This window comes from Eschscholzia californica, unplaced genomic scaffold (genome assembly GCF_041429995.1).
Source record: "Eschscholzia californica isolate CP2 unplaced genomic scaffold, dmEscCali1.0.p SCAF_1, whole genome shotgun sequence".
NCBI classification, from domain to species: Eukaryota; Viridiplantae; Streptophyta; class Magnoliopsida; order Ranunculales; family Papaveraceae; genus Eschscholzia; species Eschscholzia californica.
The window spans coordinates 45962810-45980533 of NW_028238198.1; the positions used below are offsets into that span (position 1 = coordinate 45962810).

The 17724-nt window shown below is 34.0% G+C and overlaps 1 protein-coding gene and 1 pseudogene across 1 annotated transcript; both read left to right on the forward strand.

Moving 5' to 3' along the window:
- The first annotated feature begins 1189 nt into the window (after window positions 1-1189).
- LOC147567153 (uncharacterized) lies at window positions 1190-3943 on the forward strand. The gene is made up of 4 exons (XM_086653780.1): window positions 1190-2190; window positions 2270-3122; window positions 3200-3318; window positions 3409-3943. The coding sequence occupies exons 1-4, from the start codon at window positions 2011-2013 to the stop codon at window positions 3817-3819; spliced, it is 1563 nt and encodes a 520-aa protein (XP_086509906.1). The 5' UTR covers window positions 1190-2010; the 3' UTR covers window positions 3820-3943.
- Window positions 3944-4803: 860 nt separating this feature from the next.
- Window positions 4804-15924, forward strand: LOC147567154 (zinc finger CCCH domain-containing protein 1-like; annotated as a pseudogene).
- Window positions 15925-17724: the final 1800 nt, after the last annotated feature.

The following is a 17724-nucleotide window of genomic DNA, read 5'->3' on the forward strand; positions in this document are numbered from 1 at the left end:
CAATCCTTTATCCTAGAAATCTAAAAAACAGCACACCGTTGCCAAATCTTCTGTCGAAGAAAAATATCACACCCTTGCTATTCTCACTTGTGAGCTCCAATGGCTCAAATATCTCTTACTCGATTTTGGTATCAACCACTTTAGCCCAATAACAGTTTACTGTGACTGTCGGGCAGCTCTCATATTGCCGACAACCCCTTCTTCCATGAACACACTGAACACATTGAAATCGATTGCCGCATCGTTAGTGAGAAGATTAAACATAATGTCATTGCCACGCGCTTCACATCTTCCGACAACCAGTTAGCAGGCATATTTACAAAGCCTCTGGGCTATGCTTTAAAAAGCGGCGCCGAGTCGCCGGCTAGGCGCCGCTTACACGGTAATCGGCAGCAAGCCGATCGACTAGGACCCCGAGTCCTAGTCGAATCCAGAAACCGAGTTAGCCGGCGCCTGGAAGCCGACTAGGGCCGAGTCGGCTAGGCGCCGACTAACTCGGCCAGAACAGCAGCTTCGTTTTTTTTTTTTTTTTTTTTTAAAAACCCAACTTAAACCTAAGTTTTTCACTTGGGTTTAAGTTCTAACCTAAACCAGCCGCCCCCCTCTCTCTCTCTCTACTATTTCTTGCAAAGATTTGAAGCTTTTACAAAGATTTTAAGATCTACAACCTCCATCCAAGTAAGTTTCTCTCTCTAAACCTAGTTTTTCTTCTTTTTCTCTCTCTAAACAACATAATACTTGTTTTTCATCTTCAGTTCTCTATTTTTTTTGCTCTCTAACATATATAATTAGTTGTGTTGTGTATCTAATGGTTGAATCATGTTTATAAATGATATAATATAGGTTTATAGGTTGATTTTGCTTTCTAACTTTTATAGTTAGTTGATATTCTTGATAGGGTTTAGGGTTTATGGACTAATTTTGTTCTCTAACTTCTATATTTGATATAATATATGTTTATGGGTTGAATTGCTCTCTAACTTCTATAGTTAGTTGATATTCTTTATAATGTTTATGGTTTATGAACTAATTTTGCTCTCTAACTTCTATAATTAGTTGATTTTCTTTGTACGTTTGTATTTCTAATGTATAAATCATGTCTATAATTGATATAATATAAGTTTATGGACTAATTTTGTTCTCTAACTAGTAACTAGTAACTTCTATAATTGGTTGATATTCTTTATTGTTTTGCTCTCTTTGTTCTTTTTGTTATTTAGGTATTTTTCATAGTTTCCATCGATGGATTCTATTGGTTCTGGTGCTTCGAGTGCTCCTGCTTTGGTAAGGAAATCAGGAGATATGGCATGGGAATGGGGAGAATGTCGGGATGCTAATAATTTGAATTTAGTTTGGTGCAAACTATGTAACAAGAAGATGTCCGGAGGCATTTATAGATTGAAAGAGCATCTTGCTCATAGAAAAGGGAATGTGAAGGGATGTGGCAAGGTTACTGAAGAGATAAAGAAAGCAGTTCAAAACGCCATGACTGAGGTAACAAAGAAAAGATTGGAGAAGGCTAGAGTTAGTAGTATAATTCAAGATCATGATCTTTTGGTAAGTGGTGATATTGAAGAAGAAGACATTGAGTGTCAAGAGATTGAAGATGAAAGAACTAAATCTAAGCAACCTCAGGTAGTTGGTGGTTCTTGTGGAAGAAGTCTGAAGCGATCAAGTAATGTTAGAGGTCCTTTGGATACTGTCTTTAGTCCGGACTACAAAAAAATGAAGCAAAGTACATTGGAGCAGAATAATCCGATTAAAATTGGATTAAAGCACCGAGCTTGGAAGGATTATGTTCGTTGGGCAATCGAGAAAGGATTACCTTTCAATGCTTGTGTAGGTGAAAGTTTCTAAAGATTTTTAAATTCTGTTGGTGAGTATGGAAGAGGGTTGCCAGCACCATCTCCCTACCATGTGAGAACAACCTTGTTTAAGGAGATTTTGAAGGAAACAGATGACTTCATTGAATCCTTTCGACCACACTGGAAGTCTTATGGATGTTCTATAATGTCCGATTTTTGGACTGATGGAAAAGGAAGATGTTTGATTAACTTCTTAGTTAGTTGTGAGCAAGGAACAGTTTTTCTTAAGTCTATCGATGCATCTGAATACATTAAGGATGCAAATCTCATTGTAGGCATGATCAATGAAGTTATTGAAGATGTAGGCGAGGAGAATGTTGTTCAGGTATATATGTTAATTTTCATTTATTTTTGCATTCTCCTTACATCAATTACTAAACTAATTCCTTTTTTTTGTTATGTAGTTTATTACCGACAACGGTTCAAATTTTAAGGCTGCAGGCAAGATCTTAATGGAACAACATCCTAATATGTTTTGGACTCCTTGTGCAGCACATTGTGTCAACTTAATGTTGCAAGATATTGGTGATAAATTGCCGAAGATCAAGAGTGCTTTAAGTGAGTCTAAAGCCGTTACAACGTACATCTATAACCATGGTAGAGTTTTAAACTTGATGAGGAGGTTTACTGGTGGGAAAGAGTTGCACCGATCTTGCGTGACTAGATTTGCTACTGCTTTCTACACAATCAAAAGTATTCATAAGAACAGGGGTCATCTACAGATGTTGTTTGTGTCAGATCAATGGACACAATCCGATTTTGCTAAAAAAGCTGATGGTAATAGATGTGCAAGGATAGTGGCTAAAAATAGCTTTTGGGATAATGTGCAGTTCGCGTGTCAAGTGTTGGCTCCACTAGTTGATGTGGTAAGATTGGTGGACACTGAAGAGAAACCAAGTATGGGATACATATATGAAGCAATGGTTATAGCCAAGGACCAAATTAAGAAGAACCTTGGCAGTGACAACATGACACGAGCGAAAGTTTGGGAAATTATTGATAACCGATGGACGGATCAATTTCATCATCCTTTACATGCACCTGGTTATTATTTGAATCCCTCGATTTACTACGGAAAGGGTTGGGAAGTGGTTGAGACTGATGCGGTTACGAATCAAGTTTTTCTTGCAATGAGTAAATTGGTGTCTGATGAGCATGCTTTGGAGAAAATGAATAATGAGATGTTTCACTATAGGAGTGCAACTGGATCGTTGGGACATGAGTTTGCGAGGAAAGGAATCAACAAATATTTACCGCGTAAGTTTTTTTAAAATGTTACATTTATTCACTTTTGTGGCGATCTTATGGTTGTTTTCTTTTTTGACGAAATGTAGATAAATGGTGGACACAATATGGAAAGGGACTACCTTACCTTCAAGCATTTGCTAAAAGAGTTTTAAGTCAGACATGTAGTGCTTCACCATGTGAGCGCAATTGGAGTGCATTTGATCATGTAAGTTACACTTTAATCCATCTTATTTTTACCCATTAAGTAATAAATTAAATACTTCTTTAATTATACTTGTGTCTTTTATTTTTTCAGGTGCATTCAAAGAAGAGGAATTGCTTGATGCAAAGTAAATTGAATGATGTTGTCTACATCCAATACAATATGAAGTTGAAGATTCGAAATATAGCTAGAAACAATGTGTGTGGACCGACAAGAGATGATTCAATTGATCCAATTATTTTGAGGGAGGTAGAAGAAAATGATGAATGGATTATTCCAACTGATGAAGAACTACAAGATTTCGTCAATAGGGGTGATGATCTTAGATGGGAAGATGTTCGGGAGGCGCAAGGAGTTACGAGTGTTGAGCGACGAAGAACGAGAAGTCAAATGGCTTCTAGTTCTTCAACTACTCCTACATCACGTCCTCCGATGGAACTTGTTGATGAAGATAGCGATGCTGATATTGAAGTGGATGGGTCACACTTTGCAACTTTAGATTGAGTTATTTAGCGTCGTTTTCTTTTGCTTTCATTCGGCATTATGATGAATTCTAACTATGGATTGTATGACTATGAATATGAACTACTTTTATTAGGTTTATTTGAAATTTGATTTTTAACTATCATACTAGTATTTCGCTTTAAATTACTTTCGTCGAGAATTATGTTTGTATATGTTTGAGTTTTTCAGGAACAAACATTTCTACCGGTTGGGAATTTTGCGGGAATTTCAAACTATAGTAAAGGTAAACAAATACTCTCTTTATTTTCTGTATTTACATTAGAATATTACACATGTAGAAGTCTCTTTATGTATGTATAATATCATATAATTGTATATGTAATTATATATATATATATATATATATATATATATATTAAGTTAACCGATTAAATCCGACTGGTCCCGTTGTAGTCCCGACTAGTCGCTAGGCCCGGGTCTGCCGACTAGTCCCGATTTCCGATTTTTCGAGCTTAGCCTCTGGGTGCTGACCCGTTCAAGAATAGTATTGACAAGTTGGGCTTTACTTCGATTACTGCTCCAAGTTGAGGGGGAGTATTAGGAGACACCGACCCACTTCCACTCGGCCAACCGAGTGGACTCGTTCCATGCAGTATTATGAAGATATTTGTTTTATAATTTAGTTTAGATACATCAACTATCTCAACCTTTTCTTTGCACTTGATCTATCTCTCTCTCAATCTCCCTCTGTATCTCTCAGTCTCACTTACTCTCTCTCTATTTTATAATCAAGAGATTCATCCCTTACAACAATCTCAGAACCCATGGCTAAGAAAGCCTGCATTGTTTGTAAAACATTTTTGTCGACCTTGAATGCTCATATAGACACTGAGGAATCTTCCTTTAAGACGACTGTGAAGTCTAGATTAAGCACACATAAAATTAAGCACGCATAAAATGGATCTTACTTTAAGACGACTTTGAAGTCTAGATTAAGCACACATAAAATCAAGCACACATAAAATGAATCCTCCTTTAAGACGGAATGTTTCAAGGGAGTTGTCGAAACTGTATTATTTCCGACGAGCCCTGCCGTCGGAAAAAGTATTTGTTTCGCCTGTATTTACGCCACTTTACGACGGCTTGTTTTCGTTGTAAAAAGCCTTTTCCGACGGATTTTCTTCCATTTTCGACGTTTTTGTGGCATCATAAACGGGCTTCATTTTTGTAGTGATATCTATTCAAGAGCTAAACCTTGCACACTTGAAGAGCTTGATAAGAGAAATGGTACAAACTGGGCTGCAGATTTAAGCTCGCCTACTGCAGATTTAAGCTCGCCAACTGCAGATGATGAAGTTCACGCTGATGGCAAAAGGAGAAGGGTTTCCGGAGGAGATAATTTCGAGGATACCAATATCGAAAGTGCAGTGTATTTTGATTCAAATGGTACAAAACTTCAAATTTTATCAAGATTAGATGATTCATCCGTGCAAAGAAAAATAAATTTTATGATAAGATAAATAGAAGTAACACTACATGTGTGATATGTGTTATGTGGCGTATAAAAATAAAACAAATTTTGATGCTATACACCTTTCTTTGGTCATCAATTCATCAATCTCTACATATAGATTCTGTAGTCTGGTTCATATATAGCCTATAGCTCTTTGGTTTGGGCATGAGTTTGGATTATTATTATTTAGGCTATAGCTCTATAATTAATTAATCTCCCGAAGAACTTAAAACTCTTGTTATTGCTATAAGTCAGGACGTATAAACTGTGACAGATAGGTCTAGTCAGGCCCGTGCGGTACCCAGTGCGGACAGGGCGCCCGCACTGGGCCCCGCACAAATGTGGGGCCCAAAAAGAATTTACTACTCCTTTGTTCTGTGTCCCAATGTCCCATTAAATAACAATTAAAAAACAAAAAAGAAGTTTGAAAAAGTCAAACTCCAAAAAAAATCAGGGTATGTATATATTTAAGTAAATTAGGGGGCCCACTCTCCACTAACTTTGACGCAAGAATCTCTTTTTCTCTACTTTCCATTTTCTGGCTAGTTACTAATTCTCTCTCTACTTTCTTTTCTAGATTATTACCCTTTCTCTCTCCAGTTTTTTTTGCACCCCAAATGTTTTTCTTACACCCATACTTGAGATCAAGCATGTCGCAAGACAGACTAAATGGATTAGCTTTGCTCAGCATTGAAAGTGGGTTCCTAGACAAGATTGACTACGAACATTTAGTTGATGATTTTGCTTCAAAAAATGCAAGGAGAACAAATTTTAAGTAATATTTTTTTGCTTCAAATACTTTTTAAATACATTTTGAGCTTTTCTTTTATTAAATAATACATTTTGAGTTGATAAATAAACGATCAATTATCTTTATAGTCAAATTATATTGAATTCGTTATCATTTTGTGCCTAATTTTTTTATATTTTGATTATACGAAGGGCCCAAACTAAACTTTTGCACTGGGCCCCCAAATTCTCAGGCACGGCCCTGGGTCTAGTGGGTGGCAATCTTTCTTTAGTGTCACAACTGAGAGACCAGATTCATGGGGACAGGTACACTGCTCCTATAAAAAAAAAATTAGAGCAAAATCTTATCATTTCATAGAATATATATAAAATCTTTCATGTTAAGACCAGCACATCTTCATTTACTAGTTAATACTTTGTATTATAATCCATGACACTAATAAAGGCCTATAATGGCAATACACACGAGAAGCAAGAGCAGATATTGGGACAGAGTTTACTAATCTAAGCATTTAATTGGTAAGATCATTTGATTATATTATATGATCAGAACCAATACTATCGACATTCTCTGAGTCTACGTCTATTACTTCTACTACTTCCATCATGAAACACAAGGAGAATTTCAGTCCTATCGAGTCCCCAATCACTTCATAATATGAGGGGTTTTGTATGTCGCAGTTAATTTTGTAAGATATTTAAAAAAGGTAAAATACTTCATGTGATATGTATTAGGTGGTGTAGAAAAATAAATCAATCAAGAAGACATAAGAAAAATATATTATGCAGAAAACGTTGTGAATAGCCATGAAAAGATAAGTTACAATTGTTTCAAACTTCTTACCTGAAGAACCTTTAGCTCGCCATGAAGGATCCTTATCAAAACTCAATGGCCCGAAATATGATTTATTTTCAAAACCCGAAAAAGAAAACAAAGTAGATTCGACTAGTACACTTTAACCGAGAATCAAACATTAAACAGAAGGCATGGAAGAATTAAGACATATCACTACGTATGCATATCAACATGTTTTCAGCTTTTTAATTGAGATTTGTAAGACATCTTACTAAGTATTTTACTCTTTTTACATAATATTATACGCCACATAACACATATCACACATGTAGTACTACATCTATCTATCTTTTCTTTTCTTGATTAATTTATTTTTATATGCCAAATAACACATATTACATTAAGTATTTCACACTTTTATTTACTTTTACCGATCCTACATATTTTCATTTTTCATCTATATCTAAGATAACAAGAAAAAATTATCTGAGACCTACATTAATACATGCCTAAATAATATGTGTTTTATATAATAGACTTATTTTCTTCGGTTCTTATGTACATTTTTTCTGTCACTTATAGTAATGCATGCTTAGTGTTTTTGTGAAGCTCAAGAAGCTTTTCTTAAGGTGAACCTAAACTGAGAGCACCAGATCCCTACCGAGGAGTGTGACGTCCATATGGCTGAGTGTGGCGTTCATATTCTAAACTCAATTACAGTAAAAAAAAAAAAGAAGAGTAATACTGAGTTTTAGTGGAGGTGGTTTAAGGAAAATTCCTGGAATTGATATATACTAACATCACCTAATAACTGTATACTATGGGCAACGAAAATTGTATACCTGTTCAGCATCGTAGCCTTCTGTTCTAAGTTTACATAAAGCTTGGCAGTGGCGGACCCAGAAAAATTTCTTTGTGGGGGCATTTTTAGTTATAATAAACAATTGTAAAATATTCGAAAATCTTAGTATAACGTTCAAGCAAGGTGACTTATATATCGTAGCTACATTCTCAACCAACGCGACTGTTACTAACTTGTGAGTTGTACTGACTGTAGTCTCAATAAAAATAATTAGTTTTATACACGTTCAAATTATATAAAAACGAGGTATAAGCCGTGTTTCGGTGTTCGATGGGCACAACTATAATCTCAACTCGTAAAGATAAATTTAGGAGGTGTAATCTTTACAACTAAAAATAAGTTTGACAGTCATTTATGTCGTGAAAATGATCAATTTATTATGTTACAAAAGTTAGGAAAAGAGAGAGATGAAACACCTTTTAGAAAAAATAGTAAAATGTATATATATATATATATTTATATATATATATATATATATATATAATATGTGTGCAATAAAAAAGAAGGAATAACAAATAATATGGACACAAATAGTTGTAAAGAAGTTTACGAGAGTCAAACATAGGATTTATAGAGAAAGAAACAGCTAAAAGAACTTATCGGAAGATAAGGCATAAAAAAGATAAACATAGGACTAAAATGATAATTCATTAAAAGTAGAATTTTTTAGTTTATAGTCCAAAAAACGGATCCTAATAGTAGATATAATCCTCTCTAATCTTATAAAGGGTTTTAAAACAAAAAAAATAATATAAATGGATATCTAGTCCATTTGGTCTCATCTAGAGAGAAAACACAAATCTCTAGAATAAATATTATTTCATAATCTCTAATCTAACATTTCCATATTTTATAACTGATTTACCTTCGAAATCTATGCATATCTTTTTCCATATTTATCTCCCATATTTCTCTCCAATCATGTTTCTATTCAAAGTAAGGATATCTTCATTATTTTCAGTAACGGAAACTCTTTATTTGATCTCTCTAAAATCGATTCAGTTGACAAACCTCCATTAAACTCAGAAAATCTTCTTCTTCTACATTATATTGCTGCCCAAATTCATCATTTATCAGGATTAATACTTTCGAAATCTTTATAAACACCATTGTTAATATCTAATATTTCTTCTTATAACTAAAACCCTAATTATTTCGCTCTATTATAAAATGTATCAGATTTATGATACATATCTATAAGATCTGTTTACTAATTCATTAACTTCGAATGTATGATGTTTATTTTCTCTCTCTAAAATTTTCATAACTGTTTAAGATCTTTATGTTTATTCCTTATTCAATGATTCCTTCAAAGTTATTTCTTTAGATCTATGTTTAATCTTCTGTTGTTTCTGATATTTCGTGAGATCAGATTATCAATATCAATCGAATGTTTGATGTTTATTTTCTTTCTCTCTCTTAAAATTTCATTTATGTTTTTGATCTTGATGTTTAATCCTTCAACTCGAGTTTGACATTATTGCAATCAATCATCATAGCAGATATCTTTAGATATGTAGTTTAAGCTTAATGATATTCTCATTTTTTTTCTCCAGATCTGGTTTTCAATCCGTACGAATTTATGAAACATTTGTTCTTTCTTACGGTTACTCATAACAGAATTTACAGTACATGTACATTATCGTAAATTACCACAATTTATAGTAAATTATGGGTAATTTATAAAACATTACCCGTGCTTTAACACCAAAACAGTACTCATTTCATTAGTAGAAATACTTCGCTTTACTATCAAATCTCGTGTACTTTGCAATAAAGTATATATAATTTACGTATATCTTCATGTTCTTACCATTATGTATATACGTATAAGTGCACATAAATTATGTATTATTTATTTACCATTACGTGTACTTTTCACCTAAAACAGTAGCCTTGATATGTTTACCAACTACTCAAAACCTTCAAATGTTGTCAAAATTTGACAAACATTATACATAATTTACGAAAGTGTACGTGTAGTTTATAATACAATATATGATTTTTTTTTTCTTTAATGTATGTGTATTTATGTGTGTAGATTTGATATACCAGATGAAATTTCAAAGACAATCATCAAATCAAAGTGAGTCAACGAAACTAATGGAGAGTACATGGATGGGCACCATTATTGCAATCAATCATTATAGCAGAGATCTTTAGATTTGTAGTTTAAGCTTAATGATATTCTCATTTTTTTTCTCCAGATCTGGTTTTCAATCCGTACGGATTTATGAAACATTTGTTCTTTCTTACGGTTACTCATAACAGAATTTACAGTACATGTACATTATCGTAAATTACCACAATTTATAGTAAATTATGGGTAATTTATAAAACATTACCCGTGCTTTAACACCAAAACAGTACTCATTTCATTAGTAGAAATACTTCGCTTTACTATCAAATCTCGTGTACTTTGCAATAAAGTATATATAATTTACGTATATCTTCATGTTCTTACCATTATGTATATACGTATAAGTGCACATAAATTACGTATTATTTATTTACCATTACGTGTACTTTTCACCTAAAACAGTATCCTTGATATGTTTACCAACTACTCAAAACCTTCAAATGTTGTCAAAATTTGACAAACATTATACATAATTTACGAAACTGTACATGTAGTTTATAATACAATATATGATTTTTTTTTCTTTAATGTATGTGTATTTATGTGTGTAGATTTGATATACCAGATGAAATTTCAAAGAGAATCATCAAATCAAAGTGAGTCAACGAAACTAATGGAGAGTACATGGATGGGCACCATTTTTGAACCAAAGAAGATTTTTGTACTTTTTTTTTGTAACAGAATGTAAAGGATGTGTAATGTAAAAGAAATTATGGGTAATGTAAAAGAAATTATGTGTAACTTATTGAACAAGACCCACATACATTTGATAAATTATGTTGTATACTTGACAAATGATGGTTTCCTCGTCATAAATAATACATAATTTACGTATTTGTTTCATAATTTGTATTCTATGTGTATTTATGTATGAGTAAAAACGAAAACATATGTTGCTTTAATGTTCCCAAAAAAATATATTATTTCCAAATCTGAAAGTTAAGTGAGAGAAAGTGATATATATGATTTGTATATTAACTCCCAAATCACGCTAAATTGATCCTAGAACATATACTATTTCCAAATCTGAAAGTTAAGTGAGAGAAAATTGATTTGAATCGAAAAAAATTTACATAGTGAGAGAGAGAAAATTGATTTGGTTTTCAAATCTGTAAAGAGAGAGAAAATTGATTTGGTTACGATTTTTGTTTTGAATTGATTTGGAAATAGATTTGCTTTCCAAAACGGTTAGAAGATAGAGAAAAATCAATTTCGGATTTATACGTTAGCTGCTTTAGATCCCCTAAATCACGCCCACATTAGAAACATTCCAAATTCACCCTGGAAAATTAAAAATCCCGTGATTTTTATAGGAGGGACATGGACGGTAGTTATCTCATAAAGAATGGGTTATTATGTCCATAATTTAAAAGGACTAAATATCCATGTTTTGGGAAGATTGGATCATAAACTTTTTTTGAATATTATTTTGGTCTATATACCCACGGACCCTTAAAAGCAGAGGTGAAAACATATATGCCCTTATAGGGGAAAAGAAAGTGGTTGAGGCCTGAGGGAGTCGAACGAAAACATATATGCCCTTATAGGGGAAAAGAAAGTGGTTGAGGCCTGAGGGAGTCGAACCCATAACCTTCCACTCCCTCAATTACTCCTCTCTCCACTGGGCCAAAGTTAATAACATGAGAAATTTCCCTTGTTTCTATTTATATAGGTTCTCCACTTGTATTTGGGTAATGGACTCAACTTTGGGCCGTGGGGGCACGTGACCCCACGGGCCCCAACGTGGGTCCGCCCCTGAAGCTTGGCACACCTTCTTTTCCAGGTCACTGAGCCTTCAACCCAAAATCTTCTTTCATTCCATTTTTTCTTCCAAAACCCTAAAGAAAATCGAACAAGAGAGCATCTGAATCTCGGTATTGATTTTTCCCTTACACAGTCGAATTTCCTTTCTCATTATCATATCGATATTAAAAGAGTTATTTCCTTTATGGCCTCTACTTTCTGACCAGCTTCCTTTATGTCTCTTGTTTTCGTAAATTCAAATTTGACCCCCTTTTATTAACACCGTCAGTTAACTTTAGTGATTAAGTTTTTTTTTTCAACAATTGCCCTGTTATAAAGGAGATTTTATAAATTCAAATTTGACCCCCTTTTAAATATGGGTTGATTCGCAAAAAATTTAAACTTATTTAGAATTAACTAGGGGGTCAAACTGGAATTTGTTTTAAAAACCTTAAAAGACACTTCTCTCACCTCCATCTCATCACCTCTCTGTCCCACATCATCACTCTCTCGCTGCCTCTGTAACACCTTTATTTTTTTTATATATCAAATTGGGTGGAAATAACAAAGGTCTAGGTTAGTTTTGTTTAGATAAAATACTAGTGGGTTTAAAACCCTATTTTTTTCTTCACTTTGGAAGAAAACCTATAGAAAAGAAAGAGGGTGCAGCCGCTCCTTAGTGAAGGGAGGAGGAATAAAGAAGAAAAGTGATGGAGGTAGAGTTCCCTAGTGAGAGAACAAGACAAGGTTGTGGACTTAAAGTCATCTAAGGCGAAAAAAGGTAGATTTCCTATCTCCTAATTTTTTTGTAGGCTCTTTCAATTTATTCCATGATAGGTTTAGTATCGTTAATCACATTAAAGAACGATTAAATGGTTCAAACATTAGTTTTATCTAGAATTCCATAAAACATCTATAGAAGACAGTCTTTTGGTCTACATTAAACTTGAATCTGGTATTTATATATAATCAATCTCGGTGCGCATCTTATATGGTTGGAAAGGTATGTTCATCTACTTTCTATTAGTTCAAACGGTTCACAATTCTGAGTTTCGAGTGCGGAGTTATGATTGTTTTCGTACAAAGTGTCCGAACAGTCTCTACTATATGTCGGTCTATATTAAAATTGAATCTGGTATTGATATATGATGAATCTTGGTGTGGTTATTATATTGTTGGAAAGGTGTGTTCGTCTACTTTCTAGTAGTATGGGATCTCGGTATGGAGAGTATGGGGTCGGCGCTAACACAATGGATGACCTTGTGGACCACACTCTCGTACAACGTGGACACCACCTTGTCATATCATTCGACGAGAGTTGGATGATTGTGTCTTTTGGCATAATGTTTTGTCGACTTAACTGTCAAGTTAGGGTTACATAAAGGTCTATCTTGGTGAATAGTGTGATCTTTTTATATCTATTGAAAAAGAGAAAGATTATTATCACGAGAGTTAATATTGGATTGGAATACGAGGACGTTGAAAGCCTAATAACCAAGAACATAAATTACTAATTTCTACATGCGTGTGGTAAATCTCGTTGTATTATGTTAGTTGTCACGTTAAATTTCAGATAAAGCCAATAATGAATATGAATGAAATACTTCCTTGATTGGGGATTGAGCTTGCCTACCCGAGACTTAGGTTTGAGGAAATCTACTGCAGTTAGGTTTTAACCCAGCTATTTTGTTTTTTCAGGTATTGATTGTGCACTCATGGTAGACGTCGCTCGTGGATCCAGTTTGAAGATTTCAAATCTTCGATTTCAAGGCAACGGCTTGAGATTTGGGATTTGGGGCGCTACAATATATATATGAGAATATTTCCTTTGAATTTCTTGGGTAGGAATATTTGACTTGAATACCTCTTTTACCCTTTACCCTCCCGCAAATTGAACGGAGGATCAAACCAAAAGTTCAATTTGGGAAATAACTTCATGGGGAGAAACTTCATGATACGATTTTTCGACATATACTTCATTATAATGGATTGGTTGTTAAGAAGCTTTTGTTTGGTGAAGATAACACAAATAACAAGTAATTTAGGACAGTGGTAACGAGCAAACATGACATAATCACAACGGATTTAGAGGTCATTTAATAAAAAGGTTGCACTTAGTGAGCATAACCACTCTAGGTTCAGAGGCCCATGGCAACAAGATTGCACTTAGTGAACAGAATCACAACGGATTCAGAGGTTCATGGAAAAAATAATCAACGTCAAAACTGAGGTCATAATCGACGATCGAGAAGATTACCCAACTGGGAAGAAACAAAATAACTGCTCCTGCCAAAACTGCTCCTTTTTACGATTCTTTTATGATACCAATTTTCCACCAGCACATAACAAACTTGAATAATAAACCATTAACATGAACCGAGTAACACTATGAAGATCATCCTGAATATCTTTCTTTAGATTGATTATGATCTATTTACTAGCAACTACTCCCATACAATTATCATCCAAACTACAATTTGTTGAATCAAATATAATGACAACATGAAATAAACCTAACTTAATTGAAACTGGTAAAGAAAAAAAAATTTAATGATTCCGGTGGACGATAGTCATTGAAGCGGCTACCGCCGCCGGTTAAGCGGAAGCAAAATAAGATCGAAACTATACTCGTTTGAGTTTTCTAGGTTTAGATACCATGAAAGATTTAGGTTTTGGATGAGGAAAACCATATACCTTATTTAGATGGAAATAAATAACGTAAATATAGAAATAATCCTAATTTTACTCCATCCATATCTTGGAGATATATATGCGAATATTTCCTTTCAATTTCTTGGGTAGGAATATCTGACTTGAATACCTCTTTTATCCTTATAAAATCTCTCTCTCTCTCTCTCTTTACCCTATCTCTCTAACCCCTTCCTTTAACTTTAGGTTGTTTTGCTCGAATCTGAATCATTCAATCATCTAATGTTTCCATTAATTGATACTATTTACGTTTCTGATTAATCAATGAAGAAGCTTTTTGCTCATTTGAGCTGATCCATTAATTGACCTCAATTGATGAAGATGTGGACGTTCATAGATAGAGCTCAAAACTAAAATGGGAAATCACAAACCTGATATTTTTCTTCCCTGTATAATTGGTCATAACAAGAAATTTGTGGCGTGTGTTGAGTTTCTGATTTTTGGCATGGATAAACTATTAAACATACTAGTCTTCAGGAAATTAGTTGTTCATAGCAAGATTTTTTGCTAAAATTCATCAAGTAGTAGTGTGCTGATGGATGAACTATGCAAGATTTCAGGATTTTTAACCTTCATATTTTTTTCCAGCTCTCTTTATCTCTTTATTGACGACAATTTGCTTCTGATCAAAGGAAACTTAGGTGCAGATTTTAATGGCTGGCCCAAATGAATCTCAACCTCTGAGCCAGTTCTGATCACCATCTCTGATTTTTTAGCAAAAACCTATTTATTATATACTTTCACTGAGTAGTCATTGTTTATAATTTCTAGTTTGCAAATTGCAATTTCTTCCAGAAATCATCGAAGAATAAAAACATCAGAAAGAGAACAGTTGAAGACGATGAAGAAGGTTCAGATGGCTCCTTTTTGGTGCCAAAGAATAAAAAAGCCCCAAAACCTGATAACAAACTTCATTTTTTAACCGAATCATCGAAGCAATCTGTACCTGGTGAATCGCAGCCAGAAAAGCCCGAATCACGGAGATTCCATTTTGAGTCTTCAAAGGCAATCCAAGTTCAGCATGATAATAGAGCGTCAGCAACCCAAGAATCTGAAACTCATTTTTCCAGAGATGCTAGGGCTATCAGGTAGAGGGTTCTCAAACAAGCAGAAGAAGCATTAAAGAAGATAGATAAGAAAAACCCTAGTGATGAGAAGCTTTATAAGAGCATCTCCAATGCAAATCTCAATCTTAGAAATTTGGAGTGTCACGTAGGACTTTTAGAGTTTTTATCAATGGAGATATCTCAAGAGGACACTCCATTTCTAGAGTGTCCTCTTGAGATATCTCTAAGTGCCAACTCAACATTTTCATATATTTTAATGAAAAAAAAAACGTCACATAAGCAATTTTTGGAGTTTTAGAGTGTTGCATTGGAGAAGTCCTTCTAATAGAGAATCTCAATCTTGACAAATAGGAAAGAGAAAAATTAAAGATTGACATTTGAATCTTGACACAGAATTTTTATAATTTCTTTTAAGTTTGGCATTGGAGATGCTCTAAAGGTATACATGGGTATACAGATTATAAAGCTGGGTTTCCTAGAGAACATACAGTTTCAAGTGAGAAAGCTGGTGGTTCTCAAGGGCCACTTAGGGCTTCTGCTCATATTAGAACATCGGCGAGGTGAGATTAGAGAGAGAGAGAGAGAGATTAAAGAGGGTGAGATTAGAGAGAGAGATAAAAAAAAAAATTAAAGGTCGTCTGAATTTTTGGCTGGTCGGCGACCATCGCCGGAGAAGATGATGAGGCGGCAAGAGAGTAATGACGTGGGACATAGAGGTGATGAGATGGAGGTGAGAGAAGTGTCTTTTAATGTTTTTAAAACAAATTCCAGTTCGGCCCCCTAGTTTGTTTTAAATAAGTTTAAATTTTTTGCGAATCAACCCATATTCAAAAAGTGGTCAAATTTGAACTTATAAAATCTCTTTTATAACAAGGGAAATTGTGCAAACAAAAAACTTAATCACTAAAGTTAACTGACGGTGTTAACAAAAGGGGGTCAAATTTGAATTTACGAAAAACATGGGGCCATAAAGGAAGTTGGTCACAAAGTAGGGGGCCATAAAAGAAATAACTCATATTAAAATATCATTTTCATTATTTTTGTTCTAAAACTAGAATCCACCAAAATATTTATGAAAATCGGACATTTTGTACACTGGAATCCAAGAAAAGTGTCAATGAGAGTCTATATCCAAGTCCATGAATTTACGAGTGCCCCTGACAATCGCATACTTTGAAATGTATGTGATTGAATGTCTCGCAAATTCACGGATTTTTAATGACCGTAATTGAAAGTCTCAGACATTTGTTGATTTTGAAATGTTAGCAATTGAATACCACAGATATTCGGAAACTTGAGGATGTCTACCAGAATCCCCATTCAATACCCCCCTAAAGGAGGTTTTACCTGTTGTCATTTTAACGTGTACAATATTTATTGGTTACATTTCAAATTGTAGGAACTGAGAGAGAGAGGGAAAGGGAGAGGGAGAGAGTGAGAAGAGAGAGGGGGAAAAGGAGAGGAAGAGAGAAAGAAAGGGAGAATGAGAGAGAAGGAGAGGAGAATGTGCACGAAACGTTTCTCAAATCTCTCTTCTTTCTCGGTGACACCTGGTACTAATCACATCTTTGATAATTATTGTTCAGAAAAAAAAACATACAAAGTCTAAACTACCTTTTTGCAATTTTGTGTAACTAACTTTTTTTTACATTAAATTTATATTATTGTTTTTTGAGATGTCGGATTTCTATAAAACTTATATATTTAGAAAGTAGTTTTCATTATCTCTAACAAGATCCATATATAATACATTTTTTTCAAAATAAAACGACGTTTTTTCAGATCAGTTGTCTGCAAACAGGGTTTAAATTGCAAAATGTAAACTGCAATTTGCGGTTGCAAAATATAAATTGCAAACTAGATTTGCAAAATGTCAATTGGGATTCTGATTTGCAAGCTTCGCAGAAGGTAATTTCAGGTTGTAGTTCGATTTGTAAAATTTGCAAACTCCATTTGCAAATCGAGATAAAACTGAAGTTTATTCTTCTTCAAATCTGAAAAAACTTTTTCATTATCAGATAAAACCTCATTAGGGTTTCAGATCTAGTTGTGCATCATCATCAACATCAAATAAAATTTATTATCAACATCCGACTCATCATCTTCATCAATAAAATTAGGATTTCGGTTTTTCTAGGGTTCGTCACCATCAACATTGAATTCATCATTATCAATAAAATATATTAAAACTACAAGATCATGAACTTCAGTTTCATGAAGTATTGGAAGGAAATTAACCAAACACCAACATAAACTGGGTTTGCAGTTCTTGCAAACAAGGTTTGCAAAATGTAAATTGCAACGAAATGGGAAACTTAGAGAGATAAACAATGTGGCGAGGAAAGAGACGAGAGAGAGAGAGAG